At 39.2% G+C, this 13,301-nt stretch overlaps 1 protein-coding gene across 6 annotated transcripts in view; it reads left to right on the top strand.

Moving 5' to 3' along the window:
- The window catches only part of cacna1db (calcium channel, voltage-dependent, L type, alpha 1D subunit, b), a 109,225-nt gene that overhangs the window by 58,373 nt on the left and 37,551 nt on the right, over window positions 1-13,301 (top strand). For 4 of the 6 annotated variants that reach the window (XM_074644747.1, XM_074644748.1, XM_074644746.1 and 1 more), the window contains exons 10-14: window positions 8,150-8,224; window positions 10,678-10,762; window positions 10,932-10,958; window positions 11,892-12,052; window positions 12,192-12,417. In XM_074644747.1, coding sequence (XP_074500848.1) covers window positions 8,150-8,224; window positions 10,678-10,762; window positions 10,932-10,958; window positions 11,892-12,052; window positions 12,192-12,417 — 574 coding nt within the window. The remainder of the gene's footprint in view (window positions 1-8,149; window positions 8,225-10,677; window positions 10,763-10,931; window positions 10,959-11,891; window positions 12,053-12,191; window positions 12,418-13,301) is intronic. The other 2 variants (XM_074644750.1, XM_074644749.1) reach the window with 1 other exon arrangement.

Below are 13,301 nucleotides of genomic sequence, written 5' to 3'. Positions count from 1 at the left end.
AATATGCTGCTTTATGCAAATGTATGTATATATTTATTATTGGCAATCAATTAACAACACAAAGCAATTACAAATATTGTCCAGAAACCCTCACATGTAAAGCATTTAGCATAAAAAATATGCTCAAATCATAACAAGGCAAACTGCATGTGATTATCATAAAGTGGGCATGTCTGTAAGGGGGAGACTTGTACAGTAGGTACCCATAGAACCCATTTTCATTCACATATCTTGAGGTCAGAGGTCAAGGGACCCCTTATTTTGCCTCCTTCATGACAAGCTAGTAGGACATGGTTGGTACGAATGGATTTTACCTTTAAAACTGAGCCCGCTACAATCTAAAAACTGCAAGTTGTGTTAATGCATTAAAGAAATTAGTGCCGTTAAAATGAATTTGCATTAACGCGTTATTATCATATATAAATAAACTATCAACAGTGGGTAGCTTTCACACAAAGAAACAAAGTATCTATCCTTGCCCCACCCTTCCACACCCAACACTGAGAGCATTTTGTGTTTAATTGTGTGTGTCACATGCTGACACAGAACAGTCTATCAGGATGAATGCAAATCAGCATCGCGTGGAGATACTTTAGACTGCAGTTCTGCTGCTGGCAGCCTCGACTGGCTGTTATTTTTCAATCACAGTCTCAACAAAGAAGTTCCTTGTTATATCTGCAGCATGTTAACTTTCTGGCTTTCGTGTTTCCTTTCTACTCAAACAACCATGTGACAGTGACATCAGTATGAAGAACACGCTGTGGCAGACAGTAATGACATAAAATGATATATATGGTTATTATTTGTATAACTTTAGGACATCTTAAAAATTATAGGCAGACAACAGTAAAATAGGGTTTTGACAAAACATTGCTCAAAGACAAAGGAAAACACATCAAGTAGACATTAAGGCTCATCTTTCTTCTTCTCCTTGCGGAAGACCTTTCCATCCGACTGCTTCTTCCAGCTCAGTTTGACTTCTCCGGTCACTCCTTTGTCATTCAGCCTCTGTTTGAACTGAGACACAAAAAGATTTCCAGAATATCACTCAAAGACAATTTCTCGCTTAACACACTTGATCAAATCCTACATCCTTTTTCACATTTACCTGGAAGCTCTGTTTTTGGAGCGCCCTGCTTCACACTTATATTTAGTTATTTATATTTATTTATATGTATTTATATTTGTCTTGATGGCAGTGTTTTAATACAAGTCTTTTCAACGATGATGGCATGTAAATGTTTACTCTGCGTATTGTATATTTAGGTTGCCCTCAGCTAAATCATTTTATCTGTTATTTATATAAAATTGCAAAGGTCATATATATAATAATAACCTGCTTCAAGAGGTCCTCCATCACAGCAGGGTCATCCAGATCCAGAGAAGAGTCCTTTTTCACCAACCTCAACCTCACACTCACTTGCTTTGTTACGACTTTGAAAAACAACAACAAAAACAGGCGTTATCAGTTACAACATTTCTGTTGGGATAATACTTTGCATTCTTTCACATTTCAACACTTTAAAATAATGAAAGAGAAAAATGTGCTAGTTAAATTTTCCAGCTTTTATTGCAACTGCTTTATGACCTTTATACCCTTAGCTTAGCTTACGATGGACCTTTATTGTCACTATTTTATTGTTGGTTATAGACTATCTCATAGCATTCTGGCATCAATGAGGCACTCTTCAGTGGATTGCTATTGCATGTTAACTTTCCAAACACTCTCATGAACATTATCAACATATAGAAATATTTTTTCTGTGTTATTTTTCTCTTCATTTGTTGGTTTGGGGTATTTTTTTCCTACTGTATCTGCAAAGAAAGTAAATCTAAATCTACATCTAATAATGGAATCATTGTATTAGCACTCACCACGACTGTAGCAGATAAAGGCTGCTATCTCATCACAGTTCCTGGTATCCCACTGGCCAAAGTCTGCTACCACACAGGCCTCTTTTGTCATTGCATCATATGGTTCCCCTTTTTTCCAGTTTGTAAATGAGGAGTCACTCCCGTCTGACCACTTCCAGGAGTCTCTGAAAAGGCCGATCCAGACGTTTTGTCCTGTGGGTATCAGGTTTTTAATCTTCTCGTTGTCTGTCTCATTTCTCACACTGGCCAGGTCTGTGTGATGCTCTCTGCAGTAGGTCTGGGCCTTAGTCCATGTCATGGTGTTGGGAGTGAGGACAAATGTTCCATTTGGCCCTGAAAATATACTCTAGTGAAATGTACATAGTAGTTTTCCATCCACTCCACGTCACTGGCAGTATTCGTATGATAAATCCATTGAGATACAAAGAACCACTTCAATAAACTAATGCATTTGTGTGAAAACCAATGCTAAAGTTCTTTAAACTTGCATTCTTTCTAATAGCCAGCAGGAGGCGACTCCTCTGGTTGCAAAAAGAAGTCTGAGTGTATAGATCTGGGTCTGGGAGTTTAACCCTTTCACAGTGTGTTTTCAGTTCATGGAAGTTAATTATAACCTTTTGGTTGCCTGAAAATGTCTTATTCAGCATTCGGTTGTACTTAGCTCCACCCTCTTGTGTCACTTCTGGTTGCAAAAAAACAAGATGGCAGTGGCCAAAATGCCGAACTCGAGGCTTCAAAACGGCAGTCCATAAACCAATGGGTGACGTCACGCTGACTACCTCCACTTCTTATATACAGTCTATGATTTGTACAAATAATAATTAATCAAAGATTGTAATCATAAAAATGGTAAATTTTGTTGCAGCCTTATAGGGACTGTTTGTAACTTCTTACACGTATAAATCACCCGGGTCGGTGTCCCATGCGCGCTCGCACATGCGCGCTCGCTTATGCGCGCTCGCTTATGCACGCTCGCGTGTGGCTACGTTGTTCAGACAAGACTCCAACACAAAATACACAGAAGCACCAAAACCGCAAAGTTATATCTAGTGAAGCCTGTCTTGCAGTGTTGGCCGCAGTCAGAGGACGTGGGGGAGACCGTAGCGTTGAGCTCCAGGGCCGGAGTCTCTGTTGTACTCTGCTCCTTTGCTCCTCTGCCTGCCTGCTTGCCTTCACTCAGCTCGCTCCACCTCACGTGCATGGACGTTTGTGCAGAAATAAATGCTGCAGCTCCTCCAGACCAACAGAGGTTTTCCGTGTCTTTGTGAAGTGACAGAGCTCCGCAGCAAGAAGCGTTATCATCTCCGACCGGGTGCCGGTGTCTCCCTCCGACTGCGGTCGGGAGGCTGAAGCAGGAAAAGCCAACACTAGGATCAGCAGTGATTCATGGAGAGACCTTCGTCTGGTCAGCTAACATTACTGCCAAGCAGCTGAAATATAGAGTGATATTGTGGTTTTAGCTGACGTGTGTCGCCTCACTGTTTTGAGTGATGCCCATTCATGTCTATGTAGAGCGAGCACAAGTGCGAGCCCGACGCTGACAGGTGTCGCTGTTAACAAGCATTTCTGATTTCTGAGTCGTTTGTGCTATGTTTCTCATAGCAAATCTCAGCATAACGGTGAAATCACCACAGCCTGGTCTCAGACATCTCAGATTTGTTCAGCGATTGAAATAGGTCGGGTGTTGTCGCCCTTCACAGCTGTTTCTAACAGTCAGAAAACAAATGACCAATCAGAGCTTTGTAGGCGGGAGTAAGACCAGGAACATCATCCTCATACAGCTACTACCTATATAGCTTCAACTATAAAAACTAGCAAAGAAATGGCGACTTAAAATTATAGCAGCGGACAGATACCTCACTCGCTATTGATTAGTTAGGGCAAAATAAAATATATGTATAACAATGGATCAGTAGTTAAAATCCTCACCTCTTGCATCAACGCAGACTGCTGCACTGGGGAGGTCACATTGTTCATCATTCCATTTTCCGTTACCATACATCTCTATGCAGTGTTCTCCAGAATCATCATTGTTTGGCTCACCGGTCCACCAATTCGTGAACTCAGTCTCCCCGTCTTTGTAGAGACGTCTATCTGCCAGTTACCATCTCCAGCTGTTCACATCATCGTACAGCCCTATCCAGGCTGCCTAAAAGTGATCATTTGTCTCTTTATCACTTTCATTTGTGTTTTTTCAGCCTCATTTGTAATATTGCGAAGCTTAAATCTGCTCAAGGCAAAATTTAACAAAATTCCAATTACACTGTGTATTCTGCCTCAGTGAAAGTGATTAAATTACTTAATTTCATTGTTTAATCTCTAAACTGACTAACTGAAAAGAATAAACATTACAGCATAATACATGAAACTGTTTATCAACATAAGAATATAAACAGAAAAAGCAACACTAGGTAAAGTTAATATTAATTCCTTTTAATTGCCCTGGAACGAGTCATATTGATACCAAGTTTGAAATCTTGTGTTTTGCAAGTATCACATTTTGCCCTTATTGTCCAGTTTAGCAGTATATATTAGGGCTGCTTGATGCAGTTTTTCCCTAAACAAAGTGGGCATGTCTGTAAAGAGGAGACTCGTGGGTACCCATAGAACCCATTTTCATCCATCCACATATCTTGAGGTCAGAAGTCAAGGAGCCATGCCAGTTTTTCCTCGCCAAAATGTAACGTAACTTTGGAGCATTATTTAGCCTCCTTCCGGAAAAGCTATGGCATGGTTGTTACCAATGGAACCCTTACTTTGTCTAGTTTCATATGATATCTGTACCTTCTCTCTAGCTCTAAAACTGGACCTGCTACACCCTCTGAAAGACAGTAAAGTCAGTCGGGATCGGGACACAGAGGGTTAAAATACAAAAATGTGAAAATATCGGTTATCATATCGATATCAGCCAGGTAATCATCGGTTATTGGTATCGGCTGAAAAAAAATCCATAATGTGCATCCCTAATATATACCCACATGTTCAAACATGTTTTACTTTACTTCTGCTATGGCTCAAGTCCCACAAATGAGTTCTCATCCAATTTGCACCGGCAATCTGTGTATTATCAGAGCCTGATGTGTTTGGGAAATTTAAAGAGAGAACTGCATTGCTGCACTCTTCTGCACCGTCCCTGTCACCCATCACTGACATAATTGTCAACAATGGCTTATATAGACAACATGATGGAGAAAAGTGGAGATATTTACATAGCTGCCTTTGGAGATAACCATTTTGCTTCAATCCGCCGTGTCGTTCAGGATCTTCACATCGTCCATGTTGTCGATGGTGGCCAGGTCTGTGTATTTCTCTCTGCAGTATTTCACCGCGTCAGTCATGTTCATTCGGTCATAAACCAAATGGTACTCACGTTTAGCGAGTGAGGAGACAGCGCACAGCACTGTAGTGACAGACGTGCATATTGATTAGAATTTGGACATAAATTATTTTCTTAAAAATTAATAATTTTGACTTTTTAACATTACATTTGAGCATCTTCAGGTATGTATCATAGTCTTGGCAGTAAAAGCACTTCACATACGGATATCATGAATATAAAATAACACGTCATTTTGTTTTAAGATTGTCTGAACATCAATTAATGGAACAGTAAAGTCAAGTAAACACTTCTTGTGTTTAAAGTTCTCTCAATGCTGTATTCAAATCACAAGGAAATCACAAATACACTGAATTATCATAGATTAAGAAATTAATAACTTATAATATAAATGTATATAAATAAAAAAGATATATAAAAACACTTGCCTGATAAAACAGTGATGCTCTGAAGAACTATCATTGTCTGCTCTCTGTTTCTCCGGGACTAGTTTGCATCTGCTGAAATTACCTGCATTATAACCTCACGGTCATTGACTTCATTTGCATGTCAGGCTTTTCAGTTTCACAGTGACATATGGGATGTGACATATAGGTTTGGTGATACTGTATATCACAGGTCAATTGCCTTTTTTATCACAAATATATTTGACATTGTTTTGTTTGTTCAATATGATGGGAGACTTTGGCCAATCACAGGTCATTTCAGAGAGAGAGCGTTGTCGTGCGACCGGGCTGGCAAAAGATAAGCAGATTGAGTTGAGGATGGATGAATGGTTTGATAATTGTTCATAATTTCTGTTTGTGACATGCAAATACACCCGATTGTAAGTTTCCTTTCATATTTAAGTTGCTCATGAGAATAAACTTTTTAGAAATAAAACATTAAAGGGGAACTCAACCAATTTTACACACCGAAAGCTGTTTACAGGAGTACTACTGGACTACCAGATGTCTGTAGCGCCCCCCTCCCACCTCATCTCTGCTAGTGGCTAGTGGCTCGAGACTACTTTAGCAGCTACTAGCACAACACACCTGACTCTCCGACCCAATTATGAGAGGTAGAGTTGCATTGTGGGTTATGTTTTGACATACTTTTACAGTGCCTTAAAACCTTTATATATCAGTATATCCTCCAGTAATGTCCCTGCTTCTACCTCTGCTTTGACACCCGAGACATCACACTAACTTTCTCTCTTTGACTCCTGCAGTGACTGTGTGCCTTGTAAAAAAACTGTCTGTAGATTGCTGCTAACATTCCCTCTTTCTCCTTTTTCCTCCTCTTGTTTCTTCATATCTTCTCTTGTTGTTCCCTTCTCTGCTTTCTATCTTCTGTTTTTTTCCCCCCTGAAGTCTTATTTATTGCTAATCCTTTTCCAGTCTGATATTGTATTAACAGTTACTCTGTCCAGAAATCATCGAACTAAAATTATAGCCGACCGATAGTGGATTTTTGAGGCCGATATTGTTGAGAATTTAGTATGGTTAGTTTTTAAAGAATTATGACCAAGATGTATGTATTGAGGAGGACATTTTACAGTCAGCACTCTCTTGTGGACAATGTATTGACGACTCTGTTTCAAAACTATCTCAAATTATGGACTGTACATACAGTATATAAATGGACTACGTGTCTCCACTTCCTCCCACTGTACAAAAGTCAAGCCAAAATATCCTTGATACGGGCAAAGCCTATGGAAAGGAGGCTGGGTCACGCGTCATCAGCGCATCATATCTTTGGGGGTATAACACTTGCGCAGTAGAATCTGGCCTCTAACCCCGAGACCCATTTCCGCCCGTGACCCAGCCTCCTTTCCATAGGCCTTGGATACGGGAGCTGCAATCTTGAGATTTTGACATCATTTGGAGTCAGTGTCTGCGCATCGGGCGGTGGAGCCGCGGTATCGTGGTCCCGCCCACACACCTGCCCAAACCAATCACGAGCTGAGCACGGCCGTAGATTGTTAGCGAGAGAGAATCATTACGTCTCACCCCTTTTTTATAGCATCAAACTTATGAGAAAAATGAACACTTGAACATACATCAGTGTGATAAGAACTACCTAAAATAACAGAAATCATCTTTGGGAAAAATGTATTTGACGTGTACTTTGACTATTTTGTTTGGCTCATGTCCCATCCGCTAACATGGACTAATAACCTATACTGCAGCCAGCCACCAGGGGGCGATTGAGATGTTTTGGCTTCACTTTTGGGGAGCTGTCATGTCATCCTGTCATCTTTATATACAGACTATGGTAAACTCATGCCACATGCTCTTCAAAATCTTGCTAATCTAGTATACACATGGGCATTTCTCATGTAAAATCCACCTATACTGCAGCCGGCCACAAGGGGGCGATACCGAGGTTTTGGCTTCACTTTTGGGGAGCTGTCATGTCGTCCATCTTTATATACAGTCTATGCCTCAAACATATCATTGGCATTTCTGTACTGCACTTGATATTTGTCGGCTGACATAAACTACCTAATATACATATTATTAAACAACTATTGTCTACTACTGTACATACTACTATCATACTTCAGTTAGCAAGTATCTTGTGTAGATGTCAGTAAACTGTGCTGTGAGTTTTTATTCTCATGTCAGCATGATTACTAAAAAAATAGTTCCTTTTCTGTATTGTCCCAAGTTTCTCTTTCCTGTTATGTGCCAATCCCCTTCCTGCTAGAAGTGAATCATTTATTACTGTAGTAGGACAAGATAGTCCATGCTCCCTTTCTGCAGTCTTTTATCGCAAATAAGATATTACTGTATGTCCTGTACACTTGTTTTGTAGCTTTTCTGGACATGGTAGCTGTGTCTGTACTGTAGTTTGTCTTTTGCCGTACATTCCTCTCTCTCTTGTTCTGCCGCGTACTGACTCACTGCTTCCTCTGCTGTCTGGCTGTGTGAACTGCATGTTGGTAACACCAAGGGGTCACGCTGGCTGACCTCACTGAGAAGAAGAAAGGGAAGTTTGGCTGGTTCACTCAGTCCACAGAGACACATGGTAATTGCGTTTGTGTGTTCGTGCGAGTGTCTGAGAGTGTGTTTTTACACGTTTCATCAGGACAGTTCATCTTTGTCCTGATGGCACCTCTGCTTGCATGTGCTTTGCTCATTCTTTTGTTTGTGCCTTTGTGTTTGCATGCCATTTGTTTAATAAATTCATGTCATATCCTCACCATCCCCAACAAAGGCAAATCCATTTCATCGAGCACATACACCTTATTATCCATTATAAATGATCACCTTTAGACTTTGCATCACATTGTCCCCTACCAGTAAACAACAACAATCAACACTTTGTACTTTAGAACAGATGAGAGGCTGATGGAGGGAAAATATCCTCCAGCCTCCGTGTCACAGTACGGTGTACGGAGCAGCAGTTTATGGGAAATGTGGCTTTCAGTTTAAGGAAAAATACCACTAATGTTACGAATAACACACTCACACACAAGAGATTGCCATACATCCTGAACATAAATTAATATTTAGCATTTTAATGACGCAGGAGCACATGTACAGCAGCACTGTCAAAGTGTTTTAAGATACAGTATAAAATATGTTTTTTTAAACTAAATTTGAATGTACACCTCCGTTGCTATAAATAATGATCTATAATAATAATAATAATTATTATATATAAATAATTATAATAAACATTCTACTTAGTAATAGACGTCATTTCAACATCACCTCTAAGCCTTAGCTCTGATATAGACCAAAATTTATTGGCTACATATTATAGCCCGGTTTTAGACCGTATTTTTAAAACATCATTACATATTTTAAATATGCATAAAAACCTTCTAATATTTAACATAAGCACTGCACTGCACACCCCTACGTTTACAGTATAACTGTTTTTTTTTAATCATATACACAGATTCTGTTTACTCATATCCCACAATGCAATGTTACATTGAATGCATGCTTAATATACGTCTAATAGGGTTAATGCTTTATGCACATTTTATCTTAAACAAAATGTTTTATACTTAAAATTTAGGAAATCATTTAGAAAGACATATGTAACAATGTCAAAGTCTTACTTTATGTAAATCCAGCAAATATGTGTGAAATTAGATGTTTTGGTAGATGTCTTTACTTCTTAAACTTTATGCCAGCAGCATTTCATTTTAGTATCCGTTTGAATCACACATCTTGACAAACCTTGTAATGTATAGAAATACATCATGTTTTCGTTTTGGGTCAGAAGTAAACAGAATTGTCAAAGTATTTGTGTACAGATCTCTCAACAATCATCATCATTTTCCTTTCATTTGTCATTGATAAAGATTTTATTTATGTGTACAGTATATATGCTCCAATATACTGTCTGCTGTAACCCTGTGACTATGTAACTAAACAGTCTGATCAAATATTTCAACTGGACGATGCAGTCAGTACTGAAAAGATCCAACATTCGACAACTTTTATCAAGTAACAATATTTGTATTCTGATGTTTCCAATTGGTAAGTAAGGGATAATGTACTGCGAGCCAGTCATTGTTGTGAAATAAACCCTGCAACAATGACCCGCTTCACGCTAGCTGTACATTATCCCGCTTATTACACGGCTACTTACTTAAGAAACCAATGATTTGACACAAAAAACGTTCCGCCAGAGTCCGACATCAGAACTACATCCATAGCAACGGTTTGTTATACATAGCAACGGTCTGTTTTACATAGCAACGGTCTGTTATACATAGCAACGGTCTGTTATAAAGAAATAACAGACTGTAGAATGTTGTGATTGACCAATCAGAATCGAGTATTCAACAAAGCCGTGTAATAAATGGTTTTAAAAAAAGGACAAGAATTATTTACAAAGTCCAGTTAGACTCAGGTGTGGCAGCATGTACTCACTGTGACTTGATCTATGCAGAAACCTTAAAATTCATATTTTTTGGATATCGTCCGTCTCTTTGTTTTGAGAACAAAAATATTCTGTAAGGAAACTCTGGCTGAATTTCCTTTCATTAATGTCAAACTCTGAGCAGGAGTCACCCAGCATTTTCTATTTACACCTGCATTTTTTTTGTTTTGTTTTCCGGTGGTTTGGCTTGGCCTATATATATTTCAGCTGACACATCTACAAGCAGAAAAGGTAAAATTGGAGACCCAGTGCTTGCAGTCAACAACACAGATCTAAACATATGAGTTTATTGTATAGCGAAGGCTTACAAGAATTGTGTTTGTTTATTTTGCAGTTGAGTCTTGTAATAGTTTCAGTCTAAAGTGTGATTTTCTATACAGCAAATTAGAGAATTGTTCTCTTCAATATGGAACCAAGCCAAGCCAAAAGTGCATGAGTGTCAATAGGAAAATCTATGTTAATGAGATTTTCATTGGTGAAACATGTTGCCTTCAGGACGCAGTTTTTATCATCTCATCTTCTCACGTTACATTTCCTTGTTTATGTGTGTGTGTGTGTGTGTGTGTGTGATACCGCAGCGAGCATGCCCAGTGAGACGGAGTCGGCGAACACAGAGAATCACAACGGAGAGGGAAACAAGTCACCTTGCTGTGGGCCGCTGTGGTGAGTGTGACGTTTTGTTGTTATAATGAGCCAATAAAAAGAGGTTCATAGAGGACAGTCAATGGACCCAATTGCTATTGTACCCTACATATTAAAAATGTGACTCAAACACAGAGTGCACATGTTGTTGTTCTTTATTTAAAGTTGCTTCATCTTTTATTCTCCCCAGTCAAAAAATTACTAAGTCAAAGTGCAGGTTAGTACCTTGGTACTGTATGACACTGCATGGTACATGCATCCTTCATTCATTTATTTAATTCAACTCATCTTGCATGGCTCATTCTTACCTCATGTTGTTCAGATTCCCAATGTTTTCATCTGCGATTGATCCATCTGTCATGTTTTACATCTGACCAATCAGACTTTATCCTGATCTCGCTACAGTTTCATCATTGTGTATTTTTTCCCTGTTTACTCACCTAAAATCCACCACAGTCCTCTTTATAATACATATTTGTCCAGTTATAATTATAGTGATACTGTGCTTTCATGTTATTTAACTGCATGTATAACTGTATATGTGAGAAAACGTTATAATCAACTACATATACTTGGGATGCACGGATACCAATACCAAATTGGATATGGGGGTCGATATTGACTGAAACCTGCTGGATCGGGTATCGGTGACAATGGGGCCGATCTGTTCAATTCTATGTTTATATACTATGTACATTATATACTGGAATTTAAATTCTTGTTTAAGTTTTGACCAATTTGTTGCTGCATTAAAAAGGTTTACTTTTGAACTGTAATTCCTGTTAATTTTGAAGATTTTTTTTTACCAATAACTAATAACTAACAATTCAGTACATTTATATTTATGTATTTATTTAGTTACATTTGGGTTTTACAAAGTTAGTAAGGAAAATTTAAGTCTGGTCTGATGATGTCTTACACATAATGATCCCAGTCACTTCCACACAGTGAGGCATACAGCTTATTAATTAAACACGGCCGATACCGAGTGTCGGGACTGAAAAGGTCATATCGGTGCATCCCTGACATAAACATGATATGTTAGATTCAATGAAATTCTCAACTAAAGAAAAGAAATACAAGTTTTTATATTGGTTTTATGAAGTCTTATTCTGGAAGTGTCCTTACCATGGAACTGTTTGTCCGTTAGTCGTCAGTGGCGACGGTGGAACCGTTTCTGCCGCAGAAAGTGTCGTGTGGCTGTGAAATCGGTGTCGTTTTATTGGCTGGTCATCATCTTGGTGTTCCTCAACACTCTCACCATCGCCTCTGAGCACTACGACCAGCCAAACTGGCTGACGCAAGTACAGGGTATCTTTTTTTACTCTATTCTGTTCTATTCAGGTTTTGTAAAACTTGTATTCAGATCAGTGTTCTTCACTTTGTTCAACTACGAGATGTTTGATCATTTCTTCTTAAAGTAAGTCCTCTCCTTTCCTCTCCTTTACAGACGTAGCCAACAAAGTTCTCCTGGCGATGTTCACCATGGAGATGCTGGTGAAGATGTACAGCTTGGGGCTGCAGGCGTACTTTGTGTCCCTGTTTAACCGCTTCGACTGTTTCGTGGTGTGCGGAGGCATCGTAGAGACCATCCTGGTGGAGCTGGCCATCATGTCTCCGCTGGGCATCTCTGTTTTCCGTTGCGTACGACTCCTTAGGATCTTCAAGGTTACACGGTGAGAAACAGAGAGTCATGCGTTTGTTTTCCAGATAGAGATTAGGGTTAGGGTTAGTCTTTTAGTAGTCTTTTAGTAGTCTTTTTCCTTACTGGATACATGTGATGTACCAAATAAACCTTGATACCTTTAAGGTATTGACCGAAATAACCCAGTACCAAGTAGTATCGAAACTTCTCCAGTCAAACAATACCTGCATTCGATCCTTTTTGTACCCAGATCTAGAGAAAAATTACTAATTGTTTGGTTTTTCTCACAGCCAATCACCGCAAGTGTTCTTCAAATTATTGCGACATGTGATTGGCCCACTACTGCAGCAGCTACAACCAATACAGTCTGTGGTATGTTGAAGTCGAGCGCCGTGTATTTGACGGAGTTGGCAGTTCAGCGTGCCAAGATGCTACCAAGACGTTTGAAAGTATGGTTATACTACGCGGCTGTGGCATCTGATAAAAATATATGCGGTGATGGTGGCGGCATTTTAAGCAAATGAATGCTTCCATTCACATGATGGGTATCGAATGAAGCAGAAAAAAAAGATATCAAATGAATTACTCTAATGGTGTCGGTATCGCTTTAAGGATACTGGTATTGGTTTTGTAATTTTTTAAACGATACCCAGCTCTAGAACACATGTAGATTGTCTTTGATATCAGTCTATCACCAAGTGGCTGCTGTCTCTCAGTTTAAACAGCCAACTGAGGGGCACCCTGTGCTTTAGGCGATCATGGTCGAATATGGCTATCATGAACCACAATGTCCCTGGTTTGAGTCCTTTGTTGCATCTCTCTACTGGCACTATCTAATAAAGGCAATGTCCCAAAAATAATAAAAAACAAACTAACTCACTGAATACAGCACACACAGTTCCAGATGTCTTAAGT

Source organism: Sebastes fasciatus, chromosome 8, assembly GCF_043250625.1.
Source record: "Sebastes fasciatus isolate fSebFas1 chromosome 8, fSebFas1.pri, whole genome shotgun sequence".
Lineage (NCBI taxonomy): Eukaryota > Metazoa > Chordata > Actinopteri > Perciformes > Sebastidae > Sebastes > Sebastes fasciatus.
The sequence above is the reverse complement of the archived record's forward strand: the minus strand, read 5'-3'. Positions and strand labels throughout refer to the sequence as shown.